Source organism: Papio anubis, chromosome 3 (assembly GCF_008728515.1).
Source record: "Papio anubis isolate 15944 chromosome 3, Panubis1.0, whole genome shotgun sequence".
Taxonomy (NCBI): Eukaryota; Metazoa; Chordata; class Mammalia; order Primates; family Cercopithecidae; genus Papio; species Papio anubis.
In genome coordinates this window covers 90,051,206-90,071,473 of record NC_044978.1, presented here as the reverse complement: position 1 = coordinate 90,071,473, position 20,268 = coordinate 90,051,206, and the positions used below count along the sequence as shown (strand labels likewise).

Sequence of the window (20,268 nt, the reverse complement as noted above, 5' to 3'; positions counted from 1 at the left end):
TCCTTTTACTCCTAGTGCATTTTCTTATCTCTTCTGCTCACATAAATAGAATGGAACACTTGGCCTTAGGGAGGGATGCGAAAAGAAGTATTTTCTTCTCTATTGTTCTCTATTGTTAAAGAAAGCAAAAGGTACCTACTTCCAAGCCTTTAGTACTGTTATGAGTCTAACGTTTTTGGCATGAAAGGAGGAACTACGAATGCCCTTGGTTTGAATTAGAACTCTACCAGTTACTGGCTGTTTGGCCAACAAACAGCCATCTGTAAGTTGAGGCATGGATGCATAAAAGTGTTTCAAAAGCTTCCTAGCGCAAAGATAGTAATTAACTTTTTTTTTTTTTTTTTTTTTTTTTTTTTCTATTTTGAGACAAGGTCTCTCTCTTTTGCCCAGGCCAGAGTACAGTGGCAGGAACACTGCAGCCTCGACCTCCCGGGTTCCAGTGATCCTCCTACCACAGCCTCCCAAGTGTAACTGGGACTATAGGCATGCACCACTATGCAGGGCTAAATTTTGTATTTTTTGCAGAGACAGGGCTTTGCCATGTAGCCCAGGCTGGTCTTGAACTCCTGAGCTCAGGCGATCTTCCTGCCTTGACCTCTCAAAGTGCTGGGATTACAGGCATGAGCCACTGCACCCGGTTGATAGTAATTGATTAGTACATGTTAGTTATTATTAGTTTATCACGAATTTTCTCTTTTCCTTTCAGTGAAGCCTGGTGTTCGGTACAGGGAACTGGGAAACATTATCCAGAAGCATGCCCAAGCAAATGGGTTTTCAGTTGTTCGAAGCTATTGTGGGCATGGAATCCACAAGCTTTTTCATACAGCTCCCAATGTACCCCACTATGCCAGTAAGTACTATCTGGAGATTTGGTATAAGCTCACCATTTATTCAACAAATACGTATTCATACATTTAACAGTACCTACTATTTTGTATTCACTAGAGTAATCTGTTAGCTGTAATAGATAGAGTCCCAAAATGTGTATTTGCTGAAACACAGTGCAGGTTCATGTCTTACCCACATAATAGTCCAAAGCAGGTGTGTTTGGTCACTGTGGGGGCAGGGCAGTTACTGTGTGACACAGGCTGTGTCATCTTCGACCTATGGCTTTCAAAGTCACTTTGGGAGTTGCCCTCCTGGCCAGTAGATAGTGAGGGTGTTGGGGGTTGAAGCTTGGAGGGGTATACTTGGGAGTTTTTAACAGTCAGCTGGAATTGGCATAAATCAAATTTATTTTCCATTGGCAGGAATTCAGTCACATGGCTGCATCTAAATGCAAGGGAAGTGGGAAAACGTAATTTAATTGTGTGTTATGGAAGAAAAGTAACCTTATATTGGTGAACAATCAACAGTCTGCCACAGGCCTAGCCTTTGCTATTCTGATTCCTTAGGTGAAGTCAGTTCGTCTTGCTTGGTTTTAGTGCTTAATGTATGTCAGATCCTGTAATATTTGTTCATATAAATAGAGGGGAATAAACAAAGTACCTTTCCTCAGGTTGAGTGCCATATGATACAATAACAAAGAAAGTGTAAGATAGATAATGTCTTACAGAAATATTTTCTGTAGAGAGAGAAGACATGTACAGGAATGAATCTGTTATTTGGTGTTGGAAATGAAAGCTGTCCACAGTAAGTGACCTAGAAAGGAACTTAGCACATATATATTGAGCCACTGCTAGATAAACACTTTCATCTCCTTGTGCTTAATTTTTTTCATCTGTACAATAGTAGGGAATGGTACTTACTGTAGAATTGTTATGAGGGTTAAGTGAGATGATACATGGAAAGCACTTAGAACGCTGCATGAAAACAGTACACTAAAGCATTTAATCAATGACAGTAATATGTAATATCTCATTTGATCATCGCAACTCTGGATAATTTCTTAGCCCAGTTTTTTTAATGCAACTCTGTGCTTACAGAGGTAATTGGCTTGCTCAAGGTCACACAAACTAGTAATTAAATGCCAGACTAGCATTGATACCTGGGTTCTGTCTTGCTTTCTGGAGTCAGTCTTTTCTCCTATACATCATGCTGACGAGTAAGGATTGAAGAAATTTGGAGCTGGGTGCGGTGGGAGAACTAAAGAGTGATTGAGGTTTTGGTTGGGTGGAGAGGAGAAAAAGCTTTCCAGTTGGTGGGTGAACATGAGTGCTTCAAATAGAGATGAACAGAGAAAATATAAGGTTGGCTGAGTTATATGTTAAGAACTAGCAGCAGGCAGTCCAGGTGTGTTGAATGCCAGACTGAAGAAATGTGACTTCTGTGTCGGAATCTTCAGAATTATTTTTGAGCAAAAGAATGGCATAATGAAGCTGATATTTTGAGAAGGCTAATTTGGCAGTGGTGACTAAGATGGATTGCAGGTGGAAGTTCTGAAGATAGTTGGCCTGATGGGCAGTTGTTGTTGTAGTTGAGGTGTGACATGGTAAAATCCTAGACATGGATAGTTGTGAAGAGAAAGTGAAATGAGTGAGCAACTTTTCTAAAGGAGAAGCTGGAGCAGTCATTCAGAGCAGGGGTCCCCAACCCCTGGGCCACAGACAGGTACTGATCCATGGCTTGTTAGGAGCTGGGCTGCACAGCAGGAGGTGAGTGGCAAGCAAGTGAGCTTTACCACTTGAGCTCCGCCTCCTGTCAGATCAGCAGAGACTGAAGACAGTAGTATTTATGGGAGAAGGGGATTTTGGTCAGTGGTTATAGTGTCAGCAAAATATGTTGCCACTGTTATACAAAAGATGTCATGTGAGTTTCCTATTAAAGCATTTAATTAGACATAAGAAACAATTATGAAAAGAGGAAAAAGGACCCAGGTGTACTTTACTTTATATAGTCATTTTGGGATAGGATCTCACTGTGTCGCCTAGGCTAAAGTGTAGTGGTGCAATCATGGCTCACTGGAGCCTTGACCTCCAAGAGCTCAAGCAGTCCTCCTACCTCAGCCTCCTGAGTAGCTGGTACTACAGGTGTGGGCCACCATCCCTGGCTGATTTTTATATTTTTATAGAGACAGGGTTTCTCCATGTTGCCCAGGCTGATATCAAACTCCTGGGCTCAAGCAGTCTGCTCACCTCAGCCTCCCAAGGAGCTGGGGTTTCAGGTGTGAGCTACCACACCCAGCCTCATATATTATGTTTATGAGGAGTAACATTTATATAAAACAAAATATGCTGTGATCACTCTAGGGAAGTATTAAACAATTGAGGGTTTTTTTTTTTTTTTTTTTTTTTTTTGGTATAGCAGAGATATCTTTTGAAATGTAAATCTCTGCTTTCGTTTGTAACTCTATATTCCTAACCCAAATGAGGGAAGAACCAGGAAATCGTTGTATAACATTCCTCCACTGCTTCTATGTGGGAGAAATCCTTGTTAGGTGAGAGTTTATTTGCTTCTATGTTTGAATCAATGGGTGGAAAGTAATGATGATAATATTTTACATTTAAACTGAACAGGCATACCTCTGAGATAACTGTTTTGTTCCAGACCCTTGCAATATAGTGAATATCGCAATAAAGCAAGTCATACAGATTTTTTGGTTTCCCAGTGCATAAAAAAATTACGTTTATACTGTAGTCTATTGTGTGTGTAGTCTTAACAATTCACAAACCTTGATTTAAAAATACTCTATTGCTAAAAAATGCTAACAGTCATCTGAGTCTTCAGCGAGTTGTAATCCTCTTGCTGGTGAAAGGTCTTCCCTTATGTTGATGGCTACTGACTGATGAGGGTGGTGGTTGCTGAAGGCTGAGGTTTGTATTACATTCTCACATTGTTAGAAATTCCTGAACCTGAGTAATTTATAAAGAAAAGAGGCTTAATTGGCTCATGGTTCTGCAGGCTATACAGGAAGCATAGCAGCATCAGCTTCCAGAGAGGCCTCAGGGAACTTACAATCATGGCGGAAGGCAAAGGGGGAGTGAGTGTCTCACATGGTGGGAGCAGGAGCAAGAGAGAGAGCACGTGGGAGGAGAAACAACCAGATCTCATGACAACTCATTCACCATACAGTACCGAGAGAGGTGGTGCTAAACCATTCATGGGAACTCTGCCCCCACGATCCAGTCACTTTCCACAAGGCCTCTCCTCCAACACTGGGAATTATATTTCAACATGAGATTTGGGTGGGAACACAGATCCAAACCATATCAGGGTGGTCGTGGCAATTTCTTGAAATAAGACAACAAAGTTTGTCACATTGCCAAACCATATCAGGGTAGTTGTGGCAGTTTCTTGAAATAAGACAACAAAGTTTGTCACATTGATTGACTCTTCCTTTCACGAAGATTTTTCTGTAGCTTGTGATGCTGTTTGATACATTTTATCCACAGAACTTCTTTCAAAATTGGAGTCAGTTCTCTCAAACCCTGCTCCTGTTTTATCAACTAAGTTTAAGTAATATTCCAAATCTTTTGTTATCATCTCAACAATGCTAACTATGGGTAGATTCCATCTCAAGAAACTACTTTCTTTATCCATAAGAAGCAGCTATTCAGCTGTTCAAGTTTCATCATGAGATTGCAGCAATCCACTCACATCCTCAGGCTCCATTACTAATTCTAGTTCTCTTGCTCTTTCCACATCTATAGTTACTTCCTCCACTAAGTTTCAAACCCCTCATAGTCATCCAAAAGTATTGCAATCACCTTCTGCCCAGCTCATGTTAATATTGATATTTGATTTCCTCTCATGCATCACATAATTTCCTCCCATGAATCACAATTTTTTGGTTTTGTTTTTGTTTGTTTTGAGACAGGGTCTCACTCTGGTTGCGCAGGCTGGAGTGTAGTGGCACGATCTCAGCTCACGGCAGCCTCCACCTCCTGGGCTTAGGTGATTCCTCCACCTCAGCCGAGTAACTGGGATTACAGGCACGCACCACCATGCCCCGGTTTTTTTTTGTTGTTGTTGTTTTTTTTTTTTTGTATTTTTAGTAGAAATGGGATTTCACTGTGTTGCCCAGGCTGGTCTTGAACTCCTGGACTCATACATTCCACCCGCCTCGGCCTCCCAGAGTGCTGGGATTACAGGCATGTGCCACTGTGCCCAATCTACAGATGTTTTTAATGGCATCCAGAATGGTGAATCCTTTCAAGAAGTTTTCCAGTTTACTTTTGTCCGGATTCATCAGAGGAATCACTATCTATGGCAGCCTAAGAAAATGTGTTTCTTAAATAATAAGACTTGAAAGTCAAAATTCCTTCTTGATCCATGAGCTACAGAATAGATGCCGTGTTAGCAGGCATGAAACCAACATTCATCTCCTAATACATCTCTGTTAGAGCTCTTGGGCGACCAGTGCATTGTCAGTGAGCAGTAATATTTTGAAAGGAATCTTTTTCTCTGAGCAGTAGGTTTCAGCATTAATATTATTAATTATGTTAACTATATTATATTAATTATATATTAAGTATATTAACTATATATTATATATATTAATTATATATTAATATTATTAAAATATTCAGTAAACCATGCTATAAATTGAGGTGCTGTCATCCAGGCTTTGTTGTTCCGTTTCTAGAGCACAGGCAGAGTAGATTTCGCTTCATTCTTAAGGAATCTTAAGGAATGGTAGATGAGCATTGGCTTCAACTTAAAGTCACAGGCAGCAGGATCCCCTAACAAGAAAGTCAGCCTGTCCTTTGAAGCCAGTTATTGACTTCCCTCTGGTTAGAAAGTCCTAGGTGGCATTTTCTTCCATGAGAAGGCTGTTCTGGTCTGCGTTGAAAATCAGTTAGTATAACCACCTTCATCATAGCTGTATCTTCTGGCAAATTTGCTGCAGTTTCTAGATCAGCACTTGCCACTTCACCGTGCACTTTTATGTAATGGAGACGGATTGTTTAAACTTCGTGAACCAACCTCTGCTTTCAACTTCTCTTCTGCTGCTTTGTCACCTCTCTTAGCCTTCGTAGAATTGGAGAGAGTTAGTGCCTTCCTCTGGATTGGGCTTTGGCTTAAGGGAATGTTGTGGGTTGTGTGATCTTCTGTCCAGACCATTCAAACTTCCTCCATAACAGCAGTAAGACTGTTTTACTTTCTTTGCATTTGTGGGTTCAGTGAAGTAGCGCTTTCAGTTTGCTTCAAGAACTTTCCCTCTGCATTCACAACGTGGCTAACTCTTTGGCACAAGAGACCTACCTTTTGGCCTATCTAGGCTATTGACATGCCTTCCTCATTAAGTTTAATCATTTCTAGCTTTTGATTCAAAGTGAGAGACATGTGACTCTTCCTTTCAGTTAAACACTTAGAGGCCATTGTAGGCTATTAAGTGGCCTAATTTCAGTATTGTGTTTCAGGGAATAGGGAGGCCTGAGGAGAGGGAGAGAGAAGTGGGGCAGGCTGATGGAGCCGTCAGACCACACACAAATATTTGTTTGCTGTCTTACATGGGCACAGTTTGTGGTGCTGCAAAACAATTAAACTTTTAACATCAAAGATCATTGATCACAGATCACTATAATTGATACAATAATAATGAACATGTTTGAAAGATTGTGAAAATTACCAAATTGTGACACAGAGACATGAAGTGAACATGCACTGTGGGAAAAATGACATTGTTAGACTTGCTCAGTGTAGGGTTGCCACAAATCTTCAATTTATTAAAAAAAAAAAAAAAAGGCTATATCTGGTCAGATGCGGTGGCTTATGCCTGTAATTCCAGCACCTTGGGAGGCTGAAGCAGGCAGATCACTTGAGGTCAGGAGTTCTAGACCAGCCTGGCCAAAATGGTGAAACCATGCTTCTACTAAAAATACAAAAATTAGCTGGCCATGGTGTGTGTGCCTGTAGTCCCCAGTTACTCAGGAAGCTGAGGTGGGAGGATCACTTGAACCTGGAAGGTGGAGGTTGCAGGGAGCCGAGATCGTGCTACTACACTCCAGCCTGGGCAACAGAGCAAGAGTCCGTCTCAAAAAAGAAAGAAAGAAAAAGCAGTATCTGTGAAGCATAATACAGTGAAGTGCAATAAAACAAGGTATGCCTCCATATTACAGTCATTCTGTGAGAGACTATAGATTAGGTACAAATTTTTTAAAAAGTGCCTAACAGTGTCTGCAATATTATAGTGACTCAGATAGATAATGTATATTTGTTGAGTGAGGTATGTTGGAAACTGAAACTTTAATCAGTGTAAAAATTATTGAGAGAAATGTTACATGTTGTTTTAGTCTTTGAAATCCAAATTGCTTTTGCACTTATAGCCTTAGTTCTGATTAGCCACTTTTCAAGTACTTCCTAGCTATGGAAGTAGCATGGCTAATGCTGCTATATTGGACATGAGAGTTCAAGATCCTTTCATCCTTTTTACTTTCAGTGACATCACACGGACATCCTTGACATTTTCTTTTTGGTTTCTCCAAGGAAATATAGACCAATTCTGTATATGTATTAATAAGCATGTCCTTTTGAAGGTTTATGAGTTTAGAAATTAAAAGTCAATTTTTTTTTTTTTAATGACCTTAGGAATTTATATCAGTTTAGAAGCTCCAGATTTGAAATCTGCAGTAAGTATAATTTGGCAATACCTAAGATAGTGGAAAGCAGCACGATAGCTATTCATCTGGAAAGTTGTGCAGGAATATAAACGTGTAGGGGAGATTAGACCATTCCTGGAAAGAGGAGAGTTTAGTTGAGTCAGCCTCAAAAGGCCGTCAAATTTGCCATTGAAAACAAAGTTGCAGATCAGAACAACCTCACACAGGAACCCTGAAAAGCTGATGTGTTAGCCATCTGGTGGTCAGGTTGGGCATTGCAGTCATTCGCTCAGCTGATACTCTTATTAGGTTTTGTTTAACTTGAAATTTAAATTAGTTCTCCATTTTTGTCTAAAAAAGCCTATTCCTAGTTTTAACATTTTTGGCCTTTTTGAGGGATGTGGCAGGTCTGGTCACTGTAATTTATTGTTATATTTCTCATGATGATCCTGAAAAAAGCATTATTAGTAAACTTGGACAATGGAGTTTGCTTTTTTGCTTTGAATTAAAAAATAGTGGTTTCCTCAGTTTTTTTTGTTTTGTTTTTGTTTTTGTTTGTTTTTTTGAGACGGAGTCTTGGTCTGTCGCCCAGGCTGGAGCAGTGGCAGGATCTCGGCTCACTGCAAGCTCCGCCTCCCGGGTTCATGCCATTCTCCTGCCTCAGCCTCCCAAGTAGCTGGGACTACAGGCGTGTGGCACCACACCCGGCTAATTTTTTGTATTTTTAGTAGAGACAGGGTTTCACCGTGTTAGCCAGGATGGTCTTGATCTCCTGACCTCGTGATCCGCCCACCTTGGATTCCCAAAGTGCTGAGATTACAGGCGTGAGCCAGCGCACCCGGCCTTGTTTTTGTTTTTGAGAGTCTCGCTCAATCACCCAGGCTGGAGTGCAGTGGTGTGATCGATCTTGGCTCACTTCACCCTCTTGTCTCCTGGGCTTCAGTGATTCCCTGCCTAAGCCTCTTGAGTAGCTGAGATTTCAGGTGCATGCCACCACGCCTGGCTAATTTTTGTATTTTTAGTAGAGACACAGTTTCGCCATGTTGGCCAGGCTGGTCTCAGACTCCTGACCTGCCTCAGATGATACACCTGCCTCGGCTTCCCAAAGTGCTGGGATTATAGGCATGAGCCACTGTGCTTGGCCTATTTTTTAAAAAGTAGGTTAATGTGCATAGACTTAGTTCTTCTTTGAAGATGAGAAAAAGACAACAGCTTATGAAATGTTATGAAAATCATGTAGTTTCTATGGGCTGTGCCCCTATGTACAAATACATACTTCCCCCCCAAAGCGGTGGGAGATTTCTGGCATAATCTGAATCATTCTCCTTTAAACTTCTCTACCCGGATGAGTAGTGGAACTCTTGGTTCTGTGATTGCCATTCTAATCATGAGGTAATAGAAATCAAGGTACTTTTCTTTTATTCTTTATTTTTATTTGCCACTTTTCTTTTTATAGAAGTGATACTCATATCTGAAATACAGCCTACAAATACCTCTGTCTTCCTAGAGAATACATAAGCATAATGAAATGTCCCTAGGACAATATGTGCACCATATTAGATGGCTACCGGTGTCATACCTGTTTGTTGAACTTTAAGAAAGGGAATCAGGAGAGGAGAAGGTAATTGATTTAATAATCACTGATAGGAATTTGAGTTGTGTACTCTTTCTAGTTAGCTGTTCAACAGTACACTGTTGGTTTTGCTACCTTTTGAGACTTTTTTTCTTTAATTTCAGAAAATAAAGCAGTTGGAGTGATGAAGTCGGGCCATGTATTTACAATTGAGCCAATGATTTGTGAAGGTGAGAAAAAAGGATGCCATGATATTCTTCAGTTGAATTTGGATGTATTTTAGGTTATTCATCGTGTCAGTGGTCTTTTCTACCTACTTGCTTTTTGCTTCCTACTCATTCCCTTTCCCACCTCAAACTTGATTCAGTATCGTGGAGAACTGAAAATTGAGAGGGTTGGCAAGAAGACATGGTTTCTACGTGGTAATCTTCTGTCAGGAGATGCTGAAGTGCTTGAATCCTGGTCGCTTTTCATAAAGCTCATGTCAGAGGGTGCATTGTAATAATGAGGCGCCCAGGTCAAGTCTGTGCGGATGTTCCTGCTTGACGTAGGAGAGGGAAGAGGAGGCAACAAAGTAGAGCATTTGATGAGCCACCCAGTTTGAGGCAGATATGATTATATGATTTAATTCTTCACAATTTATAAGGTGGTATTATCCCCATTATACAGAGGAGGAAACTGGTCCTTGAAGAGGGTGAGTAGCTTGCCTGTAGCTTTTAGCTCGCTACCTGGCAGAATTTGTCAGACTCAGCTCATGAGCTGTTTTGACCCTTCATGGTCTGCACTCATGTCATCACATGGCATCATATAGCTATTGTGGGGAAAGCACACCAAGGACACACTTGGCTCTGGCAGCCTCCCCACTGTTGTCGTTTCCTCCAGACAGGCTTGTAGCAGTGATAGGAGACTTGGAGTCACAATCAGGGCTCCTCACCGAGATTTTCAGAGTGATTCTAGTAATGGAGCTTCCTGGTTAGGGGATGTAAAGTGAGGCAGTAGCAGTAGAGCTTGTGTGTCCTGAGCCCTGTATTAAAGGATACTCCTCTCTGGATTCTTCCAGTCTTTTTATAGCCCAGTCTCGGGACCGACTTTTATATTCTCAGAAGTGATTCACTGAGTCTAGCCTGCACTCAAGGGGAGCAGAAGTTCAAGGGCATGCATGCCAGGAGGGTGGGGATCACTGAAGTCACTTTAAAGGCTGCCTTCTAAAGCTGATTCCTTATTGCGTTTTCTGTAAAATGAAAATTAGAATCCCTATCTTGCCAACACCCAGGGCTGCTTGACTGAGATGATTTATATTAACATAAAGTACTTTATATACTTCAAAAGACTGCACAGATGTGCAGTAAAGTTTTTGTCATCCTCTTGTAATAAGGATAAAGTTCTGATATGTGCAACCAGTTGTAAAGATGGTAAGTATTTAGCAGTGAAAAGAAAGATAGTGGGAGGAAAGTGTCATTTTGGCTACATATTTCCATTAACTAGCACCTGGTTGGTGAGCCATGATGTAGTATTTTCAGTAAACAAATAACTTTCTATACAGCCAGCACAGGTAATTAATCATCAAATTATATTAGATATACTTTAGTATAACTCAGCTAGGTTAAATCCCTGGAATAGAAAGTCTCAAATCTGCAGGAGAATTTCCTCAGAATAGCCAAATAAATTTGACTTGACATTACTAAAAATCCTGTTTTATCAGATTACAATAAAATCATAGTAGTAGTGTTTTAAATCCATTTGTGTAAAGGCCATTACATTGGAAAACATTGATTTACTCATCTTTAGTTGCTTGATGAGGCATGAGTTTAACTTTTTTAGGCTGCCTCATATTTTCTTTTTAGCCTGGGATTTAATATTGCAAAAGTAGTTTACTTCACTACAGAGTTTATGTTCTGGGATTTGTCTGTCTGAGTCAGTGAGTCCTAGAGGTTAGTATGTTTCACCTAAAAATTACTAAAAATGAAGAAAGTATTGATTTTTTTTTTTTTAACATCTAATTTTGGAAGAAGAAAGCTTGCAAATACATCTTTTACAGTAGGATCTGGAATTGCCTTTCTCATTCCACCTCTGCTTCATATTCTCTTGGGCCTTTGCTTTCTCCTTTCCCTCATTATGTCCTCTTCACCCCCATTCCCTCCTTTCCCTAAGTTTTCTTTCATGGCCTCCCAGGTTCACTGTCCCTTCGCGTCCCTTCTCTGGTTTCAACTCCTATCCAGACCATTCTGTTTCATATTTTCTTATCCTCTCACACCAGTCTTTCTTTTGCCCCTCTTTCTGGTTCCAGGGGTACAGTTCACAAAAACTTTACGGTATAATCTGTTCTCACCATCTGTTTGTGTGCCTACCATTTTGAAATTATATCAGGAATTGAATGCTGTAATAAAACTGTAAACATTTACATGATTTCCTTCACTATATATGCTGACTGTAGTTTTATCAGATGCCAAAGTTATACTAGGAAAGAGCTAAATTCATTAATTCAAGTTTTTTTTCTTTCTGATTTTTAAATTGTAAAATACTTCAAACATCAAACATACTGAAGACCAAAATGAAGTTGGAAGGGCATTAGCTAAAACAATTGGCATGTAAATAAGGATCGTAGTAGTGAATTTTCTACTTGGTTTTCTTGATAGAGTTCATTTAGAAAACTGAGTGACTGAACTAAGAAATTGTTTTTGTTGAAGGCGGATGGCAGGATGAAACCTGGCCAGATGGTTGGACTGCGGTGACAAGAGACGGAAAGCGGTCTGCTCAGTTTGAGCACACCCTCCTGGTCACAGACACTGGCTGCGAAATCCTAACCCGGCGACTTGACAGTGCACGGCCTCACTTCATGTCTCAATTTTAATTTCTCCCAAGATGGCACATCTCAGTGATACCTTCTTCCTGTACTATGCATTTCATTGATAGTACAGAAAGGAAGAGGAACCTTTTTTTAATCACTTGTTTTGTTTTGACTATACGTAAGACAGGACTGCAGCATTCGACGTGTGTCCTCAAGAACTTGTCTCGGGTCTGAAAAAGCTGAGAAGAATAGAGGAGACATTGCCCAACTCTTCGGCCCTCCCCCTGCACACCTGTTTTCTCATTTGCCCTTTGAGCACTTTTACTTAAACTTGCTTCTAGTTGCTTTTATCACTGCCACAAAACAGCCATCAAGAGCCAGCTGCTTTCCAGGTGAACATTGGAAATGAGAATCTTTGAAACTTTAGCAATATATGTTGCACCAGATTTTAAAAATTATATATATGGAAATATATATGTATACATTTTAAATTCCATATACATAATTACCAAACACTCTGTGACCCGGGGTTTGTGTTGGTTCTGCTTTGACAGGTTTATATGCTCTTACAAATGGATCCATAGTTTGCAGTGATTTAATTCCTGGTTGGGATTTGGCCTCCCCTCTCCCCCATGCTGATTATTTATCCTTGTAATTGTGCATAGAGAAGCACTCACCCAATGAGACTTTCTCCAACGTGGACTGTGTGTGTGTCAGTGAATGAATGTAGTAAAACTCATTTTGGAAGGTTATCAGGCTTTTAAAAATCGTTTATGGCAAAAATAGCCATTTTCCAAGTGGTGGCTGACAGTTGCAGGGCATGAGAATTTCATAATACACTGCTATTTCAGACCTTTATTTGGTCAGAATTGGAAAAGAAAAAGCCCCCTTTCTTCCCTTTTCTGTTTTACTTCAAGGGCATACCTTGGAGGTGCTCAGAAAAGGGTGAAGGTTGCACTCTGGTGGAGGATGGGGAAAGAGTTCTAAACTGTCTCCAGCTGTGAGCCCAGGAGGTCAAGTGGGCTATTAAAATTTAACGTTGAGTAAACGTGATAGTGATGAGAAAGGAATTTTGTGTACTGTAACCTTGCAGTAGAGCTGCAGCTGTCCTTGGTGTGCTGAAACACACCTCTCCTTTATGTAGTTGGGAACCTCATTAGAAATGACCTCAGCTGCCCATATCTCCGTTCCTTTCAGCAGTTGTCCAAGTAGGAGTGTATCCAATGAAGACATATCAGATCACAAAGTCATTGTCATTAGAGTGTACTTGATTACTGGGCATCCTTGTAATATAATTTCATACCACTGACACATTATACTTATAAGAGAACATCTTTCCCAGAGTGCCTCAGACCTTATTGCTTTAAAATATAATAATGTTTTCATTACTTTTATTATTTGAATGATTTAGTAAAGTTGACTGAATCTGGTATAGACTTTGGGAGTATGTGAAATTTTTATCAAACTGTAATATTTGTGAATGGAATGCCTTGCAATATGAATGTTAATATAATGTGTAAAGGGAGATTAAAAAGTTTGAATAATTATTCTACCATGTAGTCATTAACTTGGCTGCATTTCTTTGGGATTTCAGAGGGAAATGGTGGGAATGGGGAGGCTGTTTGATAATCTAAAATAAATTCATGACCATTTGAGTAGAAATGCTTTTTCAGGTGCAGTGACTGTACATAAACTCAATAGAGTGCCAGCAGCATTTGAGATGTAACCATATTTTTGAGAGCTTTTAAGACAGAATGCTGAATATTACGGGAGCATTTTATGTACTGATTGTGGAATTAACAGTGTGGGCTTATTCAGTGTCTGTCATTAGAAGATAAGCTCAAGGAAAAAAGATCTTGGTGGAATAGTTTTTTGGTTAAAAGATAAAAAACACTGGTGATAATGCTTTTCTTAGTTTGGGAGATTTTAAAACAATATGGGCTCTAGTCCAATTGCATATAACTAATTACAAGTGTTCATTGGATTTAGGTGACAAAACACCTAGTTTCATCATTCTGCCACCTTTTTACGAAATCACTAGCTACTCGTGAGACTGAGGTGGGGGGATCGCTTGAGCCCAGGAGTTCAAGGTTACAGTGAGCTATGATTGTGCCCCTACACTCCAGCCTGGGTGAGAGAGACCTCATCTCAACCAAAAAAAAAAATCGAAGTATTAACTTTTTCTACGTTAACTTTTAGAATACTTTTTTTTCCCTCCCTGCCAGTCTTCCAAGTCCTTTGGAATTATAACTTAGAAGAAGGGAAACATGAACTTCATTTTATGTCTTTTGTTGATAAAATGGATTAACCAATCTTTATACCACTTGCGCCCACATATCTAAATTAATAGGCAAGAGTTGGTGAGGAGGTTTAGGAATTTGTTTGCCTGATTCCTCAGTTTGTTCTCTAACGACTTCTGGGTTTTCATTGGATTTGGTTAAATCTGAGAGCAGGATGCTCTACTTTGCTTAAGCTCTACCCTCATGGTATCTGTAAGCGATTTCCTTCTTGTTTTTCCCTTCTTTTAAAATTTTTATTTATCTCCAACTTTTTATATTGAAAATTTTCAAATTATAGGAAAGTTGAAAGTATATAGTACAGTTTAATAATCATATATCCGTTACCTTTAACAGTTGTCATTTTGTCACCTTTATCTCTGCATAAGCACATTTCTTTTGAAAGAAGCAACATCGTACTTCACCCTGCTACATCAGCATGTATCTCTTAACCTAATGACATTCTTTTACATGATCATAATATAATTAGAAATTTAATATTAATACAGAATTATATAATGTATAGTACATACACTTTAATTTTCCCCCAAAATGTTATTTAAAGCTTCCAATTTCATGGCACTTAGTTGTCATGTATCTGTAGTCTCTTTTTTTGGTGTGTGTGTGAGATGGAGTTTCATTCTTGTTCAGCCTGGAGTGCAGTGGCACAGTCTTGGCTCACTGCAACCTCCACCTCCTGGGTTCAAGCGATTCTCCTGCCTCAGCCTCCCAAGTATCTGGGATTACAGGCCCCCACCATGATGCCGGCTAATTTTTCTATTTTTAGTAGAGACAGGGTTTCACTATGTTGATGCCAGGCTGGTCTCGAACTCCTGACCTCTGGTGATCCACCTGACTCGGCCTCCCAAAGTGCTGTGATTACAGGAGTGAGCCACCGTACCTGGTCTTAGTCTTCTTAACTCTAGCAGCCGTGTCTAATCCTTTGCAAGGATCTTTTGTTAATCTGTGGTGGCGGATATCACGAAAATTATGGATGGGCCTTTGGGCTCATCAGCTATCGTTAGCATATTTTATGTGTGGCCTAAGACAATTATTCTTCCACTGTGGCCCAGGGAAGCCAAAAGGTTGGACACCCATGCTAGAGTAACCTTCACACATTTTTTGATGTCTTAAGAAATGGACACTTGAAAAATCCGGTTAGTTTACAAAAGTCCATTTGTCTGATTGTTCCTCATGAGGATAGATTCAGGATAAACATCTTGGTGGAAGACTACAGAGATGGCAGTTGTATGCCCCAATTCATTGTACAACATGAGGCACATAATGTCACCTTATTGCTGATGCAACGTTTGATCACTTGGTGTTTGTCAGACCTTTTCGCTGTAAAAATACCTTTTTTCCTAAACAAGTAATCTGGGAGATTAATATTTGCTTATTTGCTTGATGCTACCAGACAGATGTAAAATTGTTTCAAAATTACTACACCAAAATCACTGCTAACAGTAAAGTACACAATTTCTTTGTGATTCTTTTTTTTCTCAGAACATATTGAAGTAATTTAGATCTTATTGTATTCTGAATTTCATAAACCATGGGCTACTTTTTAACAATGAATGCAGTGAATCTCTGGGGCAAAAAATACAGTAGAGGTGGGGAGGATATATTAGTGGTCTGGAAGTTAGAAATACTGGAACTGTTTGAGACAGTGTAGTAAGATTCTGTCTACATCTGATGGCGTTTAACTTTTACCAAGCTCTCTAGCTACAAGAGGAGCAAATTATACCACTTGTAAATTATACCACACTTGCGGCAGTGTGGCTCATTTTCCAACTCCTTTATATTAGAACATAACATCTAGACATTCATGTTTTAGGAACAAACTCTTTCCCTTTCATAACATAGGCTGCATTAGGCTAAAACCTATAAAAGTTATGTTTTGTTCTATTTTAAAAATGGACACCTAAGGAAAGGTTAGCTTAGCACAGAGTCTGTGGAAACTCTCTGGCCCTCTTGTGGCAGCCTTCTCTTGTCTTCCTTTTGGTGCTAAGTAGGAAAAAGAGAAAAATAGTTTGCATTTATTTGGGTGTTTTGCAAGATGAAGCAGGAATAAGGTGGCCCTGGCTACGTGTTATCTGCTGCTTTTCATTTTGGGTACTGTGGGTGAGCAACAATAGAACTGTCTGTGTATGGCGATTCTGGTTAATTTTGAAAAAAGGTCGACACTGGTATTTTACTAGAATACTCCAAAAAGTTAATATATGGAGCACTCAAGAAGGACCTCCTATAAAAATTTTCACTTATCACTATTGTACTGTTAGTCGTTCACCGTATTTCAATAGTTTTTTGTTGTTGTTCCCCAGGCTGGAGGCAGTGGCATGATCATGGCTAACTGCAGCCTTGACCTCCAGGGCTCAAGCAGTCCTCCCACCTCAGCTTGTCAAGTAACTAGGACTACAAGCATGTTCCCACACACCTGATGATTATTATTATTCTATAGAGACAGGGTCTCACTGTGTTGCCCAGGCTGGTCTTAAACTTCTGGCCTCAAGTGATCCTCCCACGTCAGCCTCCCAAAGTGCTTGAATTACAGGTGTGAGCCACCATACCCAGCCAATTTTTATAATTTTTAAATTGATTCTGTGGCTAGGAGAACAAATCACCACATTTCTCTGTGGCAGTCTCCTATTTGTGCAGTGATATGACAACTACCAACTGTTTTATTCTTTATAGAATGTGACTGGCTATCAAGCAAATTTGCTTTTTTTCAGTAGTTGGGTCAGGGATCACAAGACAATTCAGGGTAGAATTTTTAAAACTTAAATCTGAGTTTGAGCCCTGGATGATTCTGAGGAAACAATGCCAAGGATAAGAACGTTTGGTATTAACATGTAGATTAGAGAAAGAGATCAACATATTTTAAAGCATGTTCTGCTGTTTTATCTTGCTTAACACATCTCAAGATATGTTAAGTCAAGGGTACATGTTTAAACTGGAGGTAATTTTTGGCAGTCAAGAGTACATGTTTAAACTGGAGGTAATTCAATGGTGGGTTATCAGTCCTTTCTTGAAAGAAGCATTTGCATATTTCTCTTACACATAAGGAACTCTGATATGATGTCCAGTTTGATAAAAATCAATCTGCTTAAGAGCCCATTATGCTGCTTTGTCACCGTAACGTTCCACCAAAGGAAATCTTGTATAATAGAGGACTTTGCACATCCTTGTTCACTTGGTAGTTGTTCCTTAAAGACACAATTACCTTGGTATAGTTCTATGCAATTATTATCTAAATAGCTGTTTATACAGTAGTACTTAATAAAATGTTTTCCAAATGTGTTTGTAGTATACTTTTTCTAAAAGGTATTTGCTGACAAAGAAATTGATCTTGTGTGTGAACTGAAAAGAATGGGCTGAAACCAGTTAGTCAACAGAGTGTCCCTGTAGGCCCAAAGAACTAACTGTACTTTAGGACTTTGATCATCAGCCTACTTGGCAGATTGGTAGCTGAGCAGAAAAGTTCTGAAGCATTTTGTGCATGTAAAATGTTTCCCCTTCCCCGAGTCAACAAAACATTTTGAGAATTACCAGCTAAGTAAAATCTTCCATTCAGATGGGATGAACAGAAATAGTGCTATGTATACTTTTTGGAGCCATTTTTGTTAGGTGTTAAGTTGTACACATGTTGACTGGCTCCACTGTAGTAAAGTTTTGGACATAATGCAGTTTTTTCCATACCTCCATCCCAAACGACCTCATCATCCCATACATTCTACTCTATATGTTAGTTGTGTGAATAAAGAACTTGTTCCATGTCAGACATGCCTTTAGATGGACTGTCTCTAGCGAATATCACTAGGTAGGTTAAATAGCAGAATAGTCAAACATGCTAAAAATGGCAATGCAGGAAATACTTGAAGAGAAATTTTTATATTGGGAATATAAAAATTTTCCAATTAAACATAATAAAGATGCTTAAGTTCCTTATATGGCAAAATTTTAGATCTTTTAACTAACGAAATTTTACCAGCTTTAATGAAATATACAGTGGAAGTTAATATCCATCTGTATTGCAATTATATACCTCTTGTCCAAAAAAGCAGCTTAAAGGTAACTTTCAAAGTTTTCCAACAATTAATAATTTATTGTATATTTCAAAACAGCTAAAAGAGCAGCTTTGGAATGTTCTTTTAGAAATTATTGTTTGAGGTGACGGATATTCCAGTTACTCTAATGTGATCATTTACATTGTATGCACATATCAATATTACATGCCCCATAAGTATGTACAGCTGTTGTGTATCAATTTAAAAAATTTCTAACAATACTTCCAAAGGGTCAATGAATCCCAATTTTGGACAACCAGGGTAGATTTGCTAACATGCACATAGTGAATGGTTATTTTTTTTGAGACTGAGTCTCTGTCGATCAGGCTGTACTGCAGTGGTGCGATCTCAGCTCACTGCAACCTCCGCTTCCCGGGTTTCAAGCGATTCTCCTGCCTCAGCCTGCAGAGTAGCTGGGATTACAGGTGGTGTGCGCCACCACACCCAGCTAATTTTTGTATTTTTAGTGGAAACAGGGTTTCACCATGTTGGCCAGGCTGGTCTCAAACTTCTGACCTCAAGTGATCCACCTGCCTCGGCCTCCCAACGTGCTGGGATTACAGTGTGAGCCACCACGCCCAGCAGTTTTTGGCATATATAACATATATGTTTATATATGTTTAGCAATTCCTCAATTCCATTTAAGACAATGTATTAAAATGACCTTAAAAGGAAAGACTTGGCCAGGAGCGGTGGCTCACACCTGTAATCCCAGCACTTTAGGAGGCTGAGGTGGGCGGATCACCTGAGGTCAGGAGTTCAAGACCAACCTGGCCAACATGGTGAAACCCCGTCTCTACAAAAAATACAAAAATTAACCGGGTGTGGTGGCGGGCACCTGTAATCCCAGCTACTTGGGAAGCGAGGAAGAATCGTTCGAACCTGGGAGGTGGAGATTGCAGTGAGCTGAGATCATGCCATCGCACTCCAATCTGGGCAGCAGAGTGAGACTGTCTCCAAAAAAAAAAAAAAAAAAAAGCAACTGTAGTCGAGTCTCATGATCCAGGAATTCTAATTGCAAAATTATTTTTATTGTTTTTGTGACAGGGTTTCACTCTGCCACCCAGGCTGGAGTGCAGTAGTGTGATCAAAGCTCACTGCAACCTCGACCTGGGCTCAAGCACAGATTTTGTACAACTGATTTTTCAGAGATAGTTGTGCTTTCAGCCAGGAAATGCTAATACTAAACTTAATCAGCTGGCTCAAGAGTATGTACTTTACCAGAAATGAAAAGTAAATTCAATAATTGGCTAGCTGTAAGAATTGGAGTAGTATTTTAATTTTTTTTTTTTTTTTTTTAAAAGATAGGGTCTCACTCTGTTGCCCAGGCTGTGCAGTGTTGTGATTATGGCTCACTGCAGTCTCAACCTCCTGGGCTCAAGCCATCTTTCTAACTCGGCCTCCTTAGTAGCTAGGGCCACAGGCACATGCCACCCTGCCCGGCCAATTAAAAAAACTTTTTTCTAGAGATGAGGTCTGTGTTGCCCAGGTTGGTCTTAAACTCCTGAGGCCAAGTGATCCTCCTACCTTGGGCTCTCAAAGTGCTGGGATTACAATTGTGGGCCACTGCACTTGGCCTATTTTAGTATCTTAAAACTGCTTTACATTTTCATATTGGCAAACCTAAAAATGTTTGCCATTGCAATTCATGTATATCTCATGTTTAAGAAGAAAAGTCAAAGGACAAGACCTTTAGGAGTTACTGGCTTTCCTCCATACTCTCCATAACTGTTTTGTTATTGCAGTTGCCAACTTAGGTTACTTTTGTTCCTAGAAGGCTGGGCTACACCAAAGCTTAGAAACACATTTCTTACAAGTGGAGTAGAAGCTAGTTTTAATTTCTCCTTCCTTTCAGTTCACTTAAGATAATACTTGGGGCCCGTTTAGGTCCCCATATCTCCAGCCCTCTAGGTAAAACAGGAGGGAAGCTGGACTACAATGTCAGGCACTTCAAATGCACCAAAGTTCTGAAAAGGGGAAGTCCTGACCCTAACTACCAGTTTCCCACTTTTCAATCAATGACATGTTGCTCTCTCACACATAATTCTGTGGGAGCCTTTAAACCATATCAATAAATTGAAAAAGT

The 20,268-nt window shown here is 39.8% G+C and overlaps 1 protein-coding gene across 10 annotated transcripts in view; it reads left to right on the top strand.

The window, feature by feature from the left end:
* Nucleotides 1-13,401, top strand: part of METAP1 (methionyl aminopeptidase 1) — a 112,482-nt gene extending 99,081 nt beyond the window's left edge. For 9 of the 10 annotated variants that reach the window (XM_031664411.1, XM_031664412.1, XM_031664410.1 and 6 more), the window contains 3 exons: nucleotides 707-850; nucleotides 9,219-9,284; nucleotides 11,742-13,401. In XM_031664411.1, the coding sequence (XP_031520271.1) occupies nucleotides 707-850; nucleotides 9,219-9,284; nucleotides 11,742-11,905 (374 nt within the window). In that variant the 3' untranslated portion in view covers nucleotides 11,906-13,401. The remainder of the gene's footprint in view (nucleotides 1-706; nucleotides 851-9,218; nucleotides 9,285-11,741) is intronic. The other variant, XM_031664408.1, reaches the window with a different exon arrangement.
* Nucleotides 13,402-20,268: the final 6,867 nt, after the last annotated feature.